Consider the following 12,797-nt stretch of genomic DNA (forward strand, 5'->3'; position numbering starts at 1 on the left):
ATATCAGAAGGAATATTTGTTTAAAAAAAAAAAGCAAACTTAAAAACCATGGTTCAGCAGAAAATGTGACAGACTCCTTAGGTGCAACTTTAGAAACTAGTTTCAAAGGAGGAAAAAGAGTAGTTACTCCAGAATTTTTAGATCACTACCACAGTTTTATCATGGCTCCCTAAGATAGATAAGTGGAACAAAATGTACTCAGCTATTGGCAACACAGGCCTTGTGGCTCAAAATGCATTCTAAACATGGGATGGAGTAAGGCTGATGGCTAGAGGTAATCACCTCCAATGAAATGAACCGGAAAAGATTTATAATTTACCCTACAAAGATATAACTTTAAGTTCCATTTCAGAGTAGTCACAGCTTTCCTTAAGGAAGGCCCAATGGCAAGTTCATATTGCAACATTATAGTTTCTCCCTTGCTCCATTTTTCAAAAGTATTAAGTAACCAATTTCCACGATATATGACCTTTTTACCTGGTCCCAATGATTAGTCTTTATGCAGAGAACTCACTAAGAAAGTACACTGGCTTCACCTTTGGTTTAAATGAAAAGGACACTGTTAAAGAGGGGAAAAAAAAAATCAAGTCATCTTGATCATATTACACAATGAAGCAAGTGAAAATGATGAGCAAAGACTGTTTTCACCATGAATGTATTTGCTTCATAACCTGCTTCACTTAGGTCACTTTTGAGTGTTTCCGTGAAGGCAGCATAACCAGAATGCCCAAAATACTGCTATGTGTTTTCCCCAAAGAGCCTCTAACCCCCAAACCAAGAAAACGGAGAGCTTCCTTCAATTAGAAAGCTGTACAAATTTATTCCCCACCTCACTGTTAACTGAATTTGTTCCTTATCTACTGTCTAGAGAGTACAGAAATCTGGCTCCTAGAAACGCCCAATAATCTTTTCCTGGCCTGAGATGCAGCAGGGTGGTGCAATGCTGTCACCTGAGGGGGAAACTGTGAGTTTGCATTTTTGATGGGACAGTTATAAACAAGGTCAGTTCTAACACAGCATGTTCCAGACTCCTATGATAACTAACTCTCCCAGTCAGAACGTGGTTGTTCATCACCATACTTAGAGCCTCCCATGAGAGAGCCTGCTTAGTATCAGGGTATCTATTATCCACAGTTTACCTTTTCTTTTGAAATACCTACCCACCAGGTAGACTTTAGTGAGTCAGAGCTCATCCTTCTCCATCATTTCAAATGCTTCTATATCTTCATTCCAGTCTGCTAATATGGAGTCTATAGGTTGGACCTTTTTACCCCAGCTAACATTAGGATTGGAATCCTCCTCAGTTTCTGATTGTTCTTGAAGTTGGTTATCTAAATCTGTACATTCACCATCAAGACTTGTAGTCTCGTGGTTTTCCGTGGGATTAGAATTCTGTTCAGAAGGAGAAATGCTTGCAGCATTGTCTGTATCTGCTGGAGACAAAGATTCTGGGTGAGAGTTTAGAGACTCCTGATCAACCAAATCAACCTCCTGAGAGCCTGATGCAATCTGTTCAGCACTCTGATTCTGAGAATCATTTTCAGAGGATGGTGGTTCTTCATTTTCCATCTCGGGATCTGTACATGAAAGAAACAAACTGCATGCTACTTTGCCACAAAACATGTACTATCACATTCTCAAAACCATAGTGGTTTTGGTAATAAAAAAAATAAAAGTTAAAGAAAATCATGTTAATGAAGAATGACTCTAACTAATAAGACTGACTTCAATGGGTATTAGTAAATGCCAAGAAAAATACTAAACAATAATACTATTAAGATGCATATAAATTTGTATTATGTCTCAGATTTATTAAATACCTAAATTCAGGAAAGCCTGCTCATGAGAACATATTATATAGAATACATTTTATTTATTTAAATTATTTTATTGGAGTATAACTGCTTTACGATGTTGTTATAGTTTCTGCTGTATAACAAAGTGAATCAACTATATGTATACATATATTCCCATATCCCCTCCTTCTTGCATCTCCCTCCCACCCTCTCTATCCCACCCCTCTAGGTGGTCACAAAGCTCCGAGCTGATCTCCCTGTGCTATGCAGCTGCTTCCCACTAGCTATCGATTTTGCATTTGGTAGTATATATATGTCAATGCTACTCTCTCACTTTGTCTCAGCTTACACTTCCCCCTCCCTGTGTCCTCAAGTCCATTCTCGACAACTGCGTCTTTATAAATAGAATACATTTTAAACAGCACATGCCATTGCTGTACTTTAATATTCTTTGAAAAGTGAAATTCCCCCTCAGTAAACCATGAAAATGCAGATAATACAAAACTTTGAATGATTCATGGATATCAATGTGATTGATTAAATACAATATTTTCATAAACAAAACCAGATTATTTACAAAACTTCTATTTCATTATTGGAGATCTATGAATTCTAAGATATAGATATAAGGTGGAAGGGATAAAACGAGGTGAAAACAAACACCTGACCTGCCCTTCTGAATCTTATAGTCCAGCTGGGGAAAACAACGTTTAGGAATAATCACACAATAGAAAACTCTGACACATGTAATGGTGTTAGGAAAGAATAAGATTTGAGGGCTTCCTTCAGAAAGTGATACTTAACTGTGATATAAAAGATAATCAGTTAATTAGTCAAAGAAGAAAGGGAAGATGGACTTATTATAAAAGCAGAAAAACTGAAGGAAAATACAGGCATACAGGGAGGTAGAGGAAGGTGTGTATACATATACCCTGATTAGGTAGGATTACCTGACTAGGGAAGTTTAAGATAGTTCTTAAGTGGGGTTTGTCAAGGGGAAGGAGGGGAAGGGGGAGGAGTCCCCACACATTCTCTCAGCTGTGGAAAGGGTACATTTTAATTTGACATCAAGGCAAACTATGGTGGGGCCCAAAGAAGAGAAAGCATTGTCTGGCTGCTTAGAGCTCATTTATGCTAGGCTACCCTAAGTTCGAGGGAGAAGGGAAAGAAGAACCTTCAACTTTGTTTCTAGATTGCATTAATCTAGCTTAGAAGAATAGGAAAAAGTGTAAGGCTATTTCTTCTAGTAATAAAGATGTGATTTTGGCAAAAAATCTCTAGGGTTACATGTTATATAATATTATTTTGGAAATCTAGCTAATAAAATAGAATAAGAAAACAGAATAGTATAGGCTCCAATCAAGATGGCGGCGACGAAGAATGTGGAACTCACCTCCTCCCACAAATACATCTACAAATGGAACAATTCTCACAGAACACCTACTGAACACTGGCAGAAGACCTCAGACACCTGAAAGGACAGGAAAGAGCTCTACATAACCGGGTAAGACGAAGGGGGGGAAAAACGGGGGGAAGTGGTACGGGACCTATGCCCCTGGGAGGGAGCTGAAAAGAGAAAAGCTTCCTGCACCCTGGGAAGCCCCCTCAAGGCAGCTTCAGAGGCACAGAGGAGAGTGCAACAACCAGTTTGTGGCAGGCAGGAGAGAGACCCGCACAGACTGTCATACCGCTATGCTGTGTGCCCCAGCCTGAGACGTGTGTCCGCTGGTACAGACAGGGGCCGAGTGCTGATACTCAGAGTTTAGAGGACAGACCTAGGGAGAGGACTGCTGTTGGCTGTGCAGAGAAAGCCTGAAGGGGCTGGGGTGTGGTATGGCTACAGCTGGGGGTGTCTGTAGAAGCCCAGGCCTGCCACAGAACTGAAGAGCCATTGTTAAGTGGGGCACAAAGGGAAGGGTGCCATGGCAGCCCCTTTCTCCACATGCCAGCCTCTGCCTCCACAGACTCCGGGACACTGCACACCAGCCACTGCCTCAGGGGCTCCAGACTCAGCAGATTCCTGCAACCCAGGTGCTGCCTCAGGCTCCCACCTGGGCAGGCTCAGGGGTCCCAGCCACCGCCTAGGCTGGCACCTGCACCAACCACCATCTCAGCAGGCCCCAGGAGCAGACACCAGTGAGCTGCCCATGCACAGAAGCAGGCCTGAAACCACAGCTGAGCCCCACGGGCCGCGTGACTTAAGAAGCAGGGCTGCAGCTGTGTGAGTCGTGTATTTACACCTCTGCTGCTGGCTTTGTAAATTCAGCATCTGCAGGACATCCAAGTAGACAATAGGTGCTCCCATGCTGGGATGGGTCTGGACTTAGCAGCTGTGGGCTTTGCGGGCACGTGAACATGGGGGCTGGGCTTGGGTTTGAGCTGCCTTCATAGCTCCCACAGCAGGTCTAGGTGTGCAACTACTAGTCCTGGGACCCAGCTTTAGTGGATCTGTGCTGGTGGCCTTTTGAAAACAATACCTGAGGGACACCAGGGCTGATTGCCAGCATTCCCAAGGTTGAGACGGGGCTGAGGGCAGTATACTTTGTGAGCCCACACAATGGGTGACAGGTGACACAACAGAGCACACTCACTGGTGGACAGCTCTGGTAGAGGAATACTCAGTGGCTCCTCTCCCTGTGGGAATGCTCCAATCCCACCTACCTCACACTGCAGCTCAGAAATGGTTCTGGGGGTTTCTATTCCAACAGCTAGGGAACAGACCAAGCCCCTGACAGGGCAGTAATAACCACAGAGCAAAAGAGGAGGCCCTGATCAATATCCAGTGCAGGCTCTGGTCACAACACCAATCACACCTCCTATCAAGGGGATAACGGCCAGCATCTACACTAAAAACAGCCCTCACACCAAAAAATATTAAACCCACATAGGCTGTACAGGGATGCTCCCACATAAAAATAGCCCTCCAAGACCACATAGATAATTGTTTGTCCTAAACTCATAGAGCAAGAGAAGTATAAGTAAAATGAAGAAGCAGAGGAACCACTCCTAATTAAAAGATCAAGAGAATTCCCCTGAAAGAACAAACAATGAAACAGGCCTCTTCAGTCTAATAGACATCGAGTTCAAAAGGAGATAATGAAAATATTGAAGGAGTTAAGAAGGACTATTGATAGAAATGCAGATTGCTATTACTAGAAACTATAAAAAGGAACCAAGAAAAATTAGAGAACTCATTCACTGAGACAAAAGCTGAGCTAAAGGCAATGAATAGCAGAAAAAATAATGCAGAAGAACTAATAAGTGATCTGGAAGATACAATAATGGAAATCACCCAGTCAGAACAACAGAAAGCCACATGAAAAAAAAAATGAAAGCAATATAAGAAAGCAATATAAGAATAAATAAAGCATGCCAATGTACACTTAGTAGGGATCCCAGAAGGGAGAGAAAACAGGATTGAAGATGTCTTTGAAGAAAATTATGGCTGAAAACTTCCCAAACCTAAAGAAGGGAACAGATATCCAGGTATAGGACGCAGAGAGGGTCCCAAACAAGATAAACCCAAACAGACCTACACCAAGACATATTATAATAAAAATGGCAAAAGTTAAAGAGGATTCTAAAGGCAGCAAGAGAAAAACAGAGTTAATTACAAGGGAACCCCCCATAAGGCTGTATCAGTTGATTTCTCTACAGAAATGTTGCAGGTCAGAAGTTGAGTGGCAAGATACATTCAAAGTCCTAAAAGGGAAAAATGTGAAATGTAGGATACTCTGTCCAGCAAGATTATCAAATTTAAAATCAGAGGAGAAAGAATTTTCTGGACAAGCAAAAACTAAAGGAATACAGCAAATATAAAACCTATCCTAAAGGAAACATTGAAAGGTCTTCTCTAAATAGAAAAAAGTTAGAATCTTTAGGGAAAAAAACTATAGATGGAAAGTAAATCATTTAAATAAGCCAGTACACGGATTTTTAAAAATCACAATTTAAAAAAAAATTCTGTGAAAGCGATGATAACCACAATGAGCAGCAAAAGGATGAACATGAAGATGTAAAAGAGGACATCAAAAGCATAAAATGTGGGGGAGGAGAGTAAGAAAATGTAGATTTTTTTTTCTAGAATGTGCTTGAACCTACATGACTACCAGTCTAAAGCAAGCAGATATAGGAAGGGGTTAATATACTTGAAAAACAGGGTAACCACAAATCAAAAACATACGATACACAAAAGTTAACCACAAATCAAAAACATACAACAGATTCACAAAAACCAAAACCAGATTTTATGAATCTATCACATACAATAGATTCATAAAACAAAAGAAAATCATCAGACCACAAAAGGAAAAACCGAAAGAAAAAGAAAGGGACAAAGAAGAAATATAAAAGCAACAGGAAAACAAGGTTTAAAATGGTAATAAATACATATCTATCAATAATTACCTTAAATACCTTAAATTTCAATGGACCAAATGCTCCAATCAAAAGAGAGAGTGGCAGATTAGATTTAAAAAAACAAGGGCCTAAAATATGCTGTCTACAGGAGACCCACTTTATAGCAAAGGACACACATAGATTGAAAATGAGGAGAGGGAAAAAGATAAGATATTTCATGCAAACGGAAATGATAAGAAAGCAGGGGTCACAATACTCTTTATCAGACAAAATAGACTTTAAAACAAAGGCTATAAAGAAAGATGAAGAAGGACACTGTATAATGATAAAAGGATCAATACAAGGAGAGGCTATTACACTTATCAACACATATGCACCCAATATGGCACCCAAATACATAAAACAAACACTAACAGACATAAAGGGAGAAACTGATGGGAATACAATAATAGCAGGAGACTTTTAACACCCCACTCACATCAATGAACAGATCTTTGAGACAGAAAAACAATAAGACAACAGAGATTCTAAATAATACAATAGAACAGTTAAGACTTAATTGATATTGTCAGGACATTACACCCCCAAAAAGCAGAATACACATTCTTTTCAAGTGTATATGGAACATTCTCTAAGACTGACTACATACTAGGCCACAAAACAAGCCTCAGCAAATTTAAGAGTATAAAAATTATTTCAAGCACCTTTACTGACCACAACAGCATGAAACTAGAAAACAGTCACAAGTAAAGAAATGAGAAAAAACAATTACATGGAGACTAAACCACATGCTACTACAAAACCAATGGGACAATGATGAAATTAAAAAAAAAAATTAAAAAATACTTTGATGCATTTCCCCAGTGGTCCAGTGGTAAAGAATCTGCCTTCTAATGCAGGGAACATGGGTTCAACTCCTGGTCAGGGAACTAAGATCCCAAATGCCGTGGGGCAACTAAGCTGGGTGCCACAACTACTGAGCCCATGGGCCTCAACTAGAGAGCCTGTGTGCCGCAACTAGAGCCCACACACTCTGGAGCCTGAGTGTCATAACTACAGAGAGAAAACCTACATGCCACAACTAGAGAGAAGACCATGTGCCACAACTAGACAGAAGCCCATTTGCTGAAATGAAGATCCTGCGTGCCTCAACTAAGACCTGACACAGCCAAAAATAAAAAATAAAATACTTTGAGGTAAATGACAATGAAAACACAACCATACAAATGATATAGGATGTAGCAAAAGCAGCTCTTAGAGGGAAGTTCATAGTGATACAGGCCTTCTTTAAGAAACAAGAAAAGTCTCAAATAAACAACCTACCCACCACCTAAAAGAATTAGAAAAAGAACAAACAAAACCTAAAGTCAACAGAAGGAAGGAGATAATAAAGATCAGAGAGGAAATAAATAGAGATTAGAAAAAACAAAAAATAATCAAGGCGGAATCAAGATGGCAGAGGAGTAGGACATGGAGCTTACCTTCTGCCACAAACACATGAAAAACACATCTACAAGTGGAACGATTCACACAGAACATCTACTGAATGCTGGCAGAACTCAGACTTCCGAAAGGGCAAGAAAACCTCCACATAAACAGGTGGGATGAAGAAAAAAAAAAAAGAAAGGAATCACGACGGGACTTGTGCCCCACGGAGGGAGCTGTGAAGAAGGAAATGTTCCCCCACCCTGGGAAGTCCCCTCACCAATGGAGAGATCAGCCTGGACAGAGGGGGTGCTTCAGAGACTCAGAGGAGAGTGCAGTAACCAGTTTGCAGAAGGCAAAACGGACAGAGACCTGCACAGATGGTTGGTACCACCACCCTACGTTCCCCAGCCTGAGATGCTCATCTGCTGGTACAGACAAGGGCTGCATGCTGAAGCTCTGGCTTTGGAGGTCAGACCCAGGGAGAGGACCAAGGGTTGGCTGCAGGGAGACAGCCTGAAGAGGCTGGAGTGTGGCAGCTGAGGATGCACTTAGAAGAGGTCTGGGCCTGATAAAGAGGCAAGGCACCATTGTTGGGGGGCATACGAGGAGAGGTACGGGACTGCCAATAGGAGCTTCTTTCCATGCGTGTGGGCTCCCAGGCAACAGGACGCCTCCTACATGAGCTCCAGGTGCAGGCACAAGCCACTGCTGCCATTGTGGGCTCCAGAGATGGGCATAGGCCATCACCACAGCTAAACAACCTGTGAGCAGGCACCAAGTGCTGCCCCAGCTGTCCCAGGAGTGTGCGAGCCACCTCCACCATTGGGAAACCTGCAAGCAGGTGCCAATCACTTTCCCTGCTGCCATAGGATGTCGCCACTACTGGGAGACACAGCAGTGGGTGCCAAGCACTGCCCCTGCTGTCCTGGGAGTGCAAGGGCAGCTGCTGACACTAGGCAACCCAGGAGCAGGCGCCGGTTGCTGCCCCTGCTGTTCCAGGGGTGTGTGGGACGCCGCCACAGTTAGGGGACCCACGAGCAGACTGCAATAACTTGCCCCCACTGTTCTGGGCACTCACAGCCCACTGCCACTGCTGGGAGTCCCGCAGGTGGGCATGAATTGCTGCCCCCACCGTACAGGGAATGCACACAGGCCACCGCACCTAAACATCCCATATCAAGGGGATAACGGCCAGCACATGCTTAGGAAAGAAGCAGCAAGCATCCAAACTAAAAGCACCCCTTGATCCTGGACATGATGGTGGAGTAGAAGGATTTGAGCTCACCTCTTTTCATGAAAACACTAAAACCACAACTAACTGCTGAACAACTATCAACAAAAGACTGGAACCTACAAAAAAAGGTAAAGTCATTATATGGAAAGTCATTATATGGCAGAGGTGCTCCCGCAGCAATAAGTTCCGAGCCCCTTGTCAGGCTGCCCAGCCTGGGGGGCTGGCATTGGGAGGCGGAGCGCCCAGAGCATTTGGCTTGAAGCCCAGCAGGACTTGAGTACAGGAGCTCCACAGGATTGGAGGAAACAGAGTTTCCACTGTTGAGGGTGTACACAAGATTTCACGTGCACTAGGACCCAGCACAAACTAGTGACTCCATAGGAGCCAGGGCTAGACCTACATGAGGATCTTAGAGGGTCTACTGGGGAGGTGGGGGTTGGATGTGGCTCACTGTGGGGGCAAGGACACTGGTGGTGGAGGCTCCAGGTAATATTGATTGGCTGAGCTCTCCTGGAGGTCGCCATTTTGGTACTGAGACCTGGCCCCACCCAACAGCCTGCAGGCTCCAGTGGTGGTATGCCTAGGCCAAACAATCAGCTGGGGTGGAACACAGCTCCACTAATCAGCAGACAGGCTGCCTGAAGTTGTACTGAGCTCACAGCCACCTCTATACACACCCCTTGACACAGCCCTGCCCACCAGAGGGACAAGACCCAGCTCCACCAACCAATGGAGAGCCGCAGTCCCTCCCACCAGGAAGCCTGCACAAGCCACTGGACCAACCTCACCCACGAGGGGACAGACACCAGAAGCAAGAGGAACTACAAGCCTGCAGCCTGTGGAAAGGAGACCACAAACACAGTAAGTTAGACAAAATGAGACGGCAGAGAAATATGTTTTAGACTAAGGAACAAGATAAAAACCCGGAAGAACAACTAAGTGAATTAGAGATAGTCAATCTACCTGAAAAAGAATTCACAGTAATGACAGTAAAGGTGGTCCAAGATCTCAGGAAAAGAATGGAGGCGCAGACCAAGAAGATACAAGAAATGTTTAACAAAGACACAGAAGACTTAAAGAACAGAGATGAATAATATAATAACTGAAATGAAAAAATACACTAGAAGGGAACAATAGCAGAATAAATGAGGCAGAAGAACGAATAAGTGTGCTGGAAGACACAGTCGTGGAAATCACTGCTGTGGAACAGAATAAAGAAAAAAGAATGAAAAGAAGTGACAATAGTCTAAGGGACCTCTGGGACAACATTAAACACACCAGCATTCACATTATAGGGGTCCCAAAAGGAGGAGAGAGAGAGAAAGGACCTGACAAATTATTTGAAGAGATGATAGCTGAAAACTTCCTTAACATGAGAAAGGGAACATTCACTCAACTCCAGGAAGTGCAGAGAGTCCCATACAAGATAGACCCAAGGAGGAACACTGCAAGACACATATTAAACTGACAAAAATTAAAGACAAAGAAAAAATATTAAAAGGAACAAGGGAAAGAAACAAATAACATACAAGGAAATCCCCATAAGGTTATTAGATGATTTTTCAGCAGAAACTCTGCAGGCCAGAAGAAAGGTGGCATGATATATTTAAAGTGCTGAAAGATAAGAACCTACAACCAAGAATACTCTACCCATCAAGGCTCTCATTCAGATTTGATGGAGAAATCAAAAGCTTTACAGACAAGCAAAAGCTAAGAGAATTCAGCACCACCAAACTAGCTCTACAACAAATCCTAAAGGAAGTTCTCTAGATGGAAAAGAAAAGGCCTACAACTAGAAACAAGAAAGTTACAGATGGGAAAGCTCACCAGTAAAGGCAAACATAAAGTAAAGGTAGGAAATCATCCACACAAAAATATATCAAAACCAGCAATCATGAGAAGAGAGTACAAATGCAGGATACTGGAAATACATTTGAAATTAAGAGGCCAGCAACTATAAAAATTCTTGTGTGTATACATATATATATATAGAGAGAGAGACTCCTACATCAAAGCCTCATGGGAACTGCAAACCAAAAATCTACAATATATACACACACAAAAAAGAAAAAGCAACCCAAACATAACACTAAAGATAGTCATCAAATCATAAGAGATACACACACAAAAAAGAAAAAGCAATCCAAACATAACACTAAAGATAGTCATCAAATCACAAGAGAAGAGAGCAAAAGAGGAAGGGAAGAAAACAGACCTATAAAAACAATTCCTAAACAATTAACAAAATGGCAATAAGAACATACATATCAATAATTACCTTAAATGTAAATGGATTAAATGCTCCAACCAAAAGACATAGACTGGCTGAAGGGACACAAAAACAAGACCCCTATATATGCTATCCACAAGAGACCCACTTCAGGTCTAGAGACACATACAGACTGAAAGGGAGGGAATGGAAACAGATATTCACAAGTGGAAATTAAAAGAAAACTGGAGTAGCAATACTCGTATCAGACAAAATAGACTTTAAAACAAAGACTATTACAAGAGACAAAGAAGGACACTACATAACGATCAAGGGATCAAATCAAAGGAGAAGATATAACAATTGTAAATATATATGCACCCAACATAGGAGCACCTCAATACATAAGGCAAACGCTAACAGCCATAAAAGGAGAAATTGATAGTAATACAATAGTGGGGGCATTTAACACCCCACTTTCATTAACAGACAGATCATCCAGACAGAAAATCAATAAGGAAACACAGGCCTTATATGACACATTAGACCAAATAGACTTGATATTTACAGAACACTCCATCCAAAAGCAGCAGAATACACTTTCTTCTCAAGTGCACATGGAAAATTTTCCAGACTAGATCACATCATGGGCCACAAATCAAGCCTCAGTAAATTTAAGATAATTGAGATCATATCAAGCATCTTTTCAAACTGTAACACTATGAGATTAGAAATCAATTTCAAGAAAAAAACTGTAAAAAACACAAACACGTGGAGGCTAAACAATGTTACTAAACAACCAATGGATCACTGAAGAAATCAAAGAGGAAATCAAAGAATACCAAGAGAAATGACAATGAAAACATGACAATCCAAACCCTATGGGATGCAGCGAAAGCAGTTCTAAGAGGAAAGTCTATAGTAATCTTACCTCAGGAAACAAGAAAAATCTCCAAAAAGCAACCTAACCTTACACCTAAAGCAACTAGACAAAGAACAAACAAAACTAAAAGTTAGAAGGAAAGAAATCATAAATACCAGAGCAGAAATAAACAAAATGGAGATGAAGAAAACAATAGAGAAGATCAATGAAACTAAAGCTGGTTCCTTGAGAAGATAAACAAAATTGATAAACCATTAGCAAAACTCATCAAGAAAAGAAGAGAGAGGGCTCAAGTCAATAAAATTAGAAATGAAAAAGAAGTTACAATGGATACCACAGAAATACAAAGGTTCATAAGAGACTACTACAAGCAACTATACTCCAATAAAATGGACAACCTAGAAGAAACGGACTTCGTAGAAAGGTACAACCTTCCAAGACTGAACTAGGAAGAAATAGAAAATATGAAAAGACCAATGACAAGTAATGAAATTGAAACTGTGCTTAAAAAACTTTCAACAAACAAAAGTCCAGGACCAGATGGCTTCACAGGCGAATTCTATCAAACATTTAGAAACTGAAACTTTTCCAAAACATTGCAGAGGAAGGAACACTCCCAAACTCATTCTATGCGGCCATTATCACCCTGATACCAAAACCAGATAAAGATACCACAAAAAAAGATTACAGGCCAATATCACTGATGAACATAGATGCAAAAATCCTCCACAAAATACTAGCAAACTGAATCCAACAATACATTAAAAGGATCAGACACCATGTTGAAGTGGGATTTACACCATGGATGCAAAGATTCTTTAACATATGCAAATCAATTATTGTGATATACCACTTTAACAAACTAAAGAATAAATACCATATGATCAT

General features: G+C 41.4%; 1 protein-coding gene across 9 annotated transcripts in view; it reads right to left on the minus strand.

Moving 5' to 3' along the window:
- Positions 1-795: 795 nt before the first annotated feature.
- The window catches only part of EDEM3 (ER degradation enhancing alpha-mannosidase like protein 3), an 83,523-nt gene continuing 71,521 nt past the window's right edge, over positions 796-12,797 (minus strand). For all 9 annotated transcript variants that reach the window (XM_067029390.1, XM_059040618.2, XM_067029430.1 and 6 more), the window contains one exon: positions 796-1,577. In XM_067029390.1, coding sequence (XP_066885491.1) covers positions 1,183-1,577 — 395 coding nt within the window. In that variant the 3' untranslated portion in view covers positions 796-1,182. The remainder of the gene's footprint in view (positions 1,578-12,797) is intronic.

This window comes from Kogia breviceps, chromosome 1 (assembly GCF_026419965.1).
Source record: "Kogia breviceps isolate mKogBre1 chromosome 1, mKogBre1 haplotype 1, whole genome shotgun sequence".
In the NCBI taxonomy this organism is placed as follows: domain Eukaryota; kingdom Metazoa; phylum Chordata; class Mammalia; order Artiodactyla; family Physeteridae; genus Kogia; species Kogia breviceps.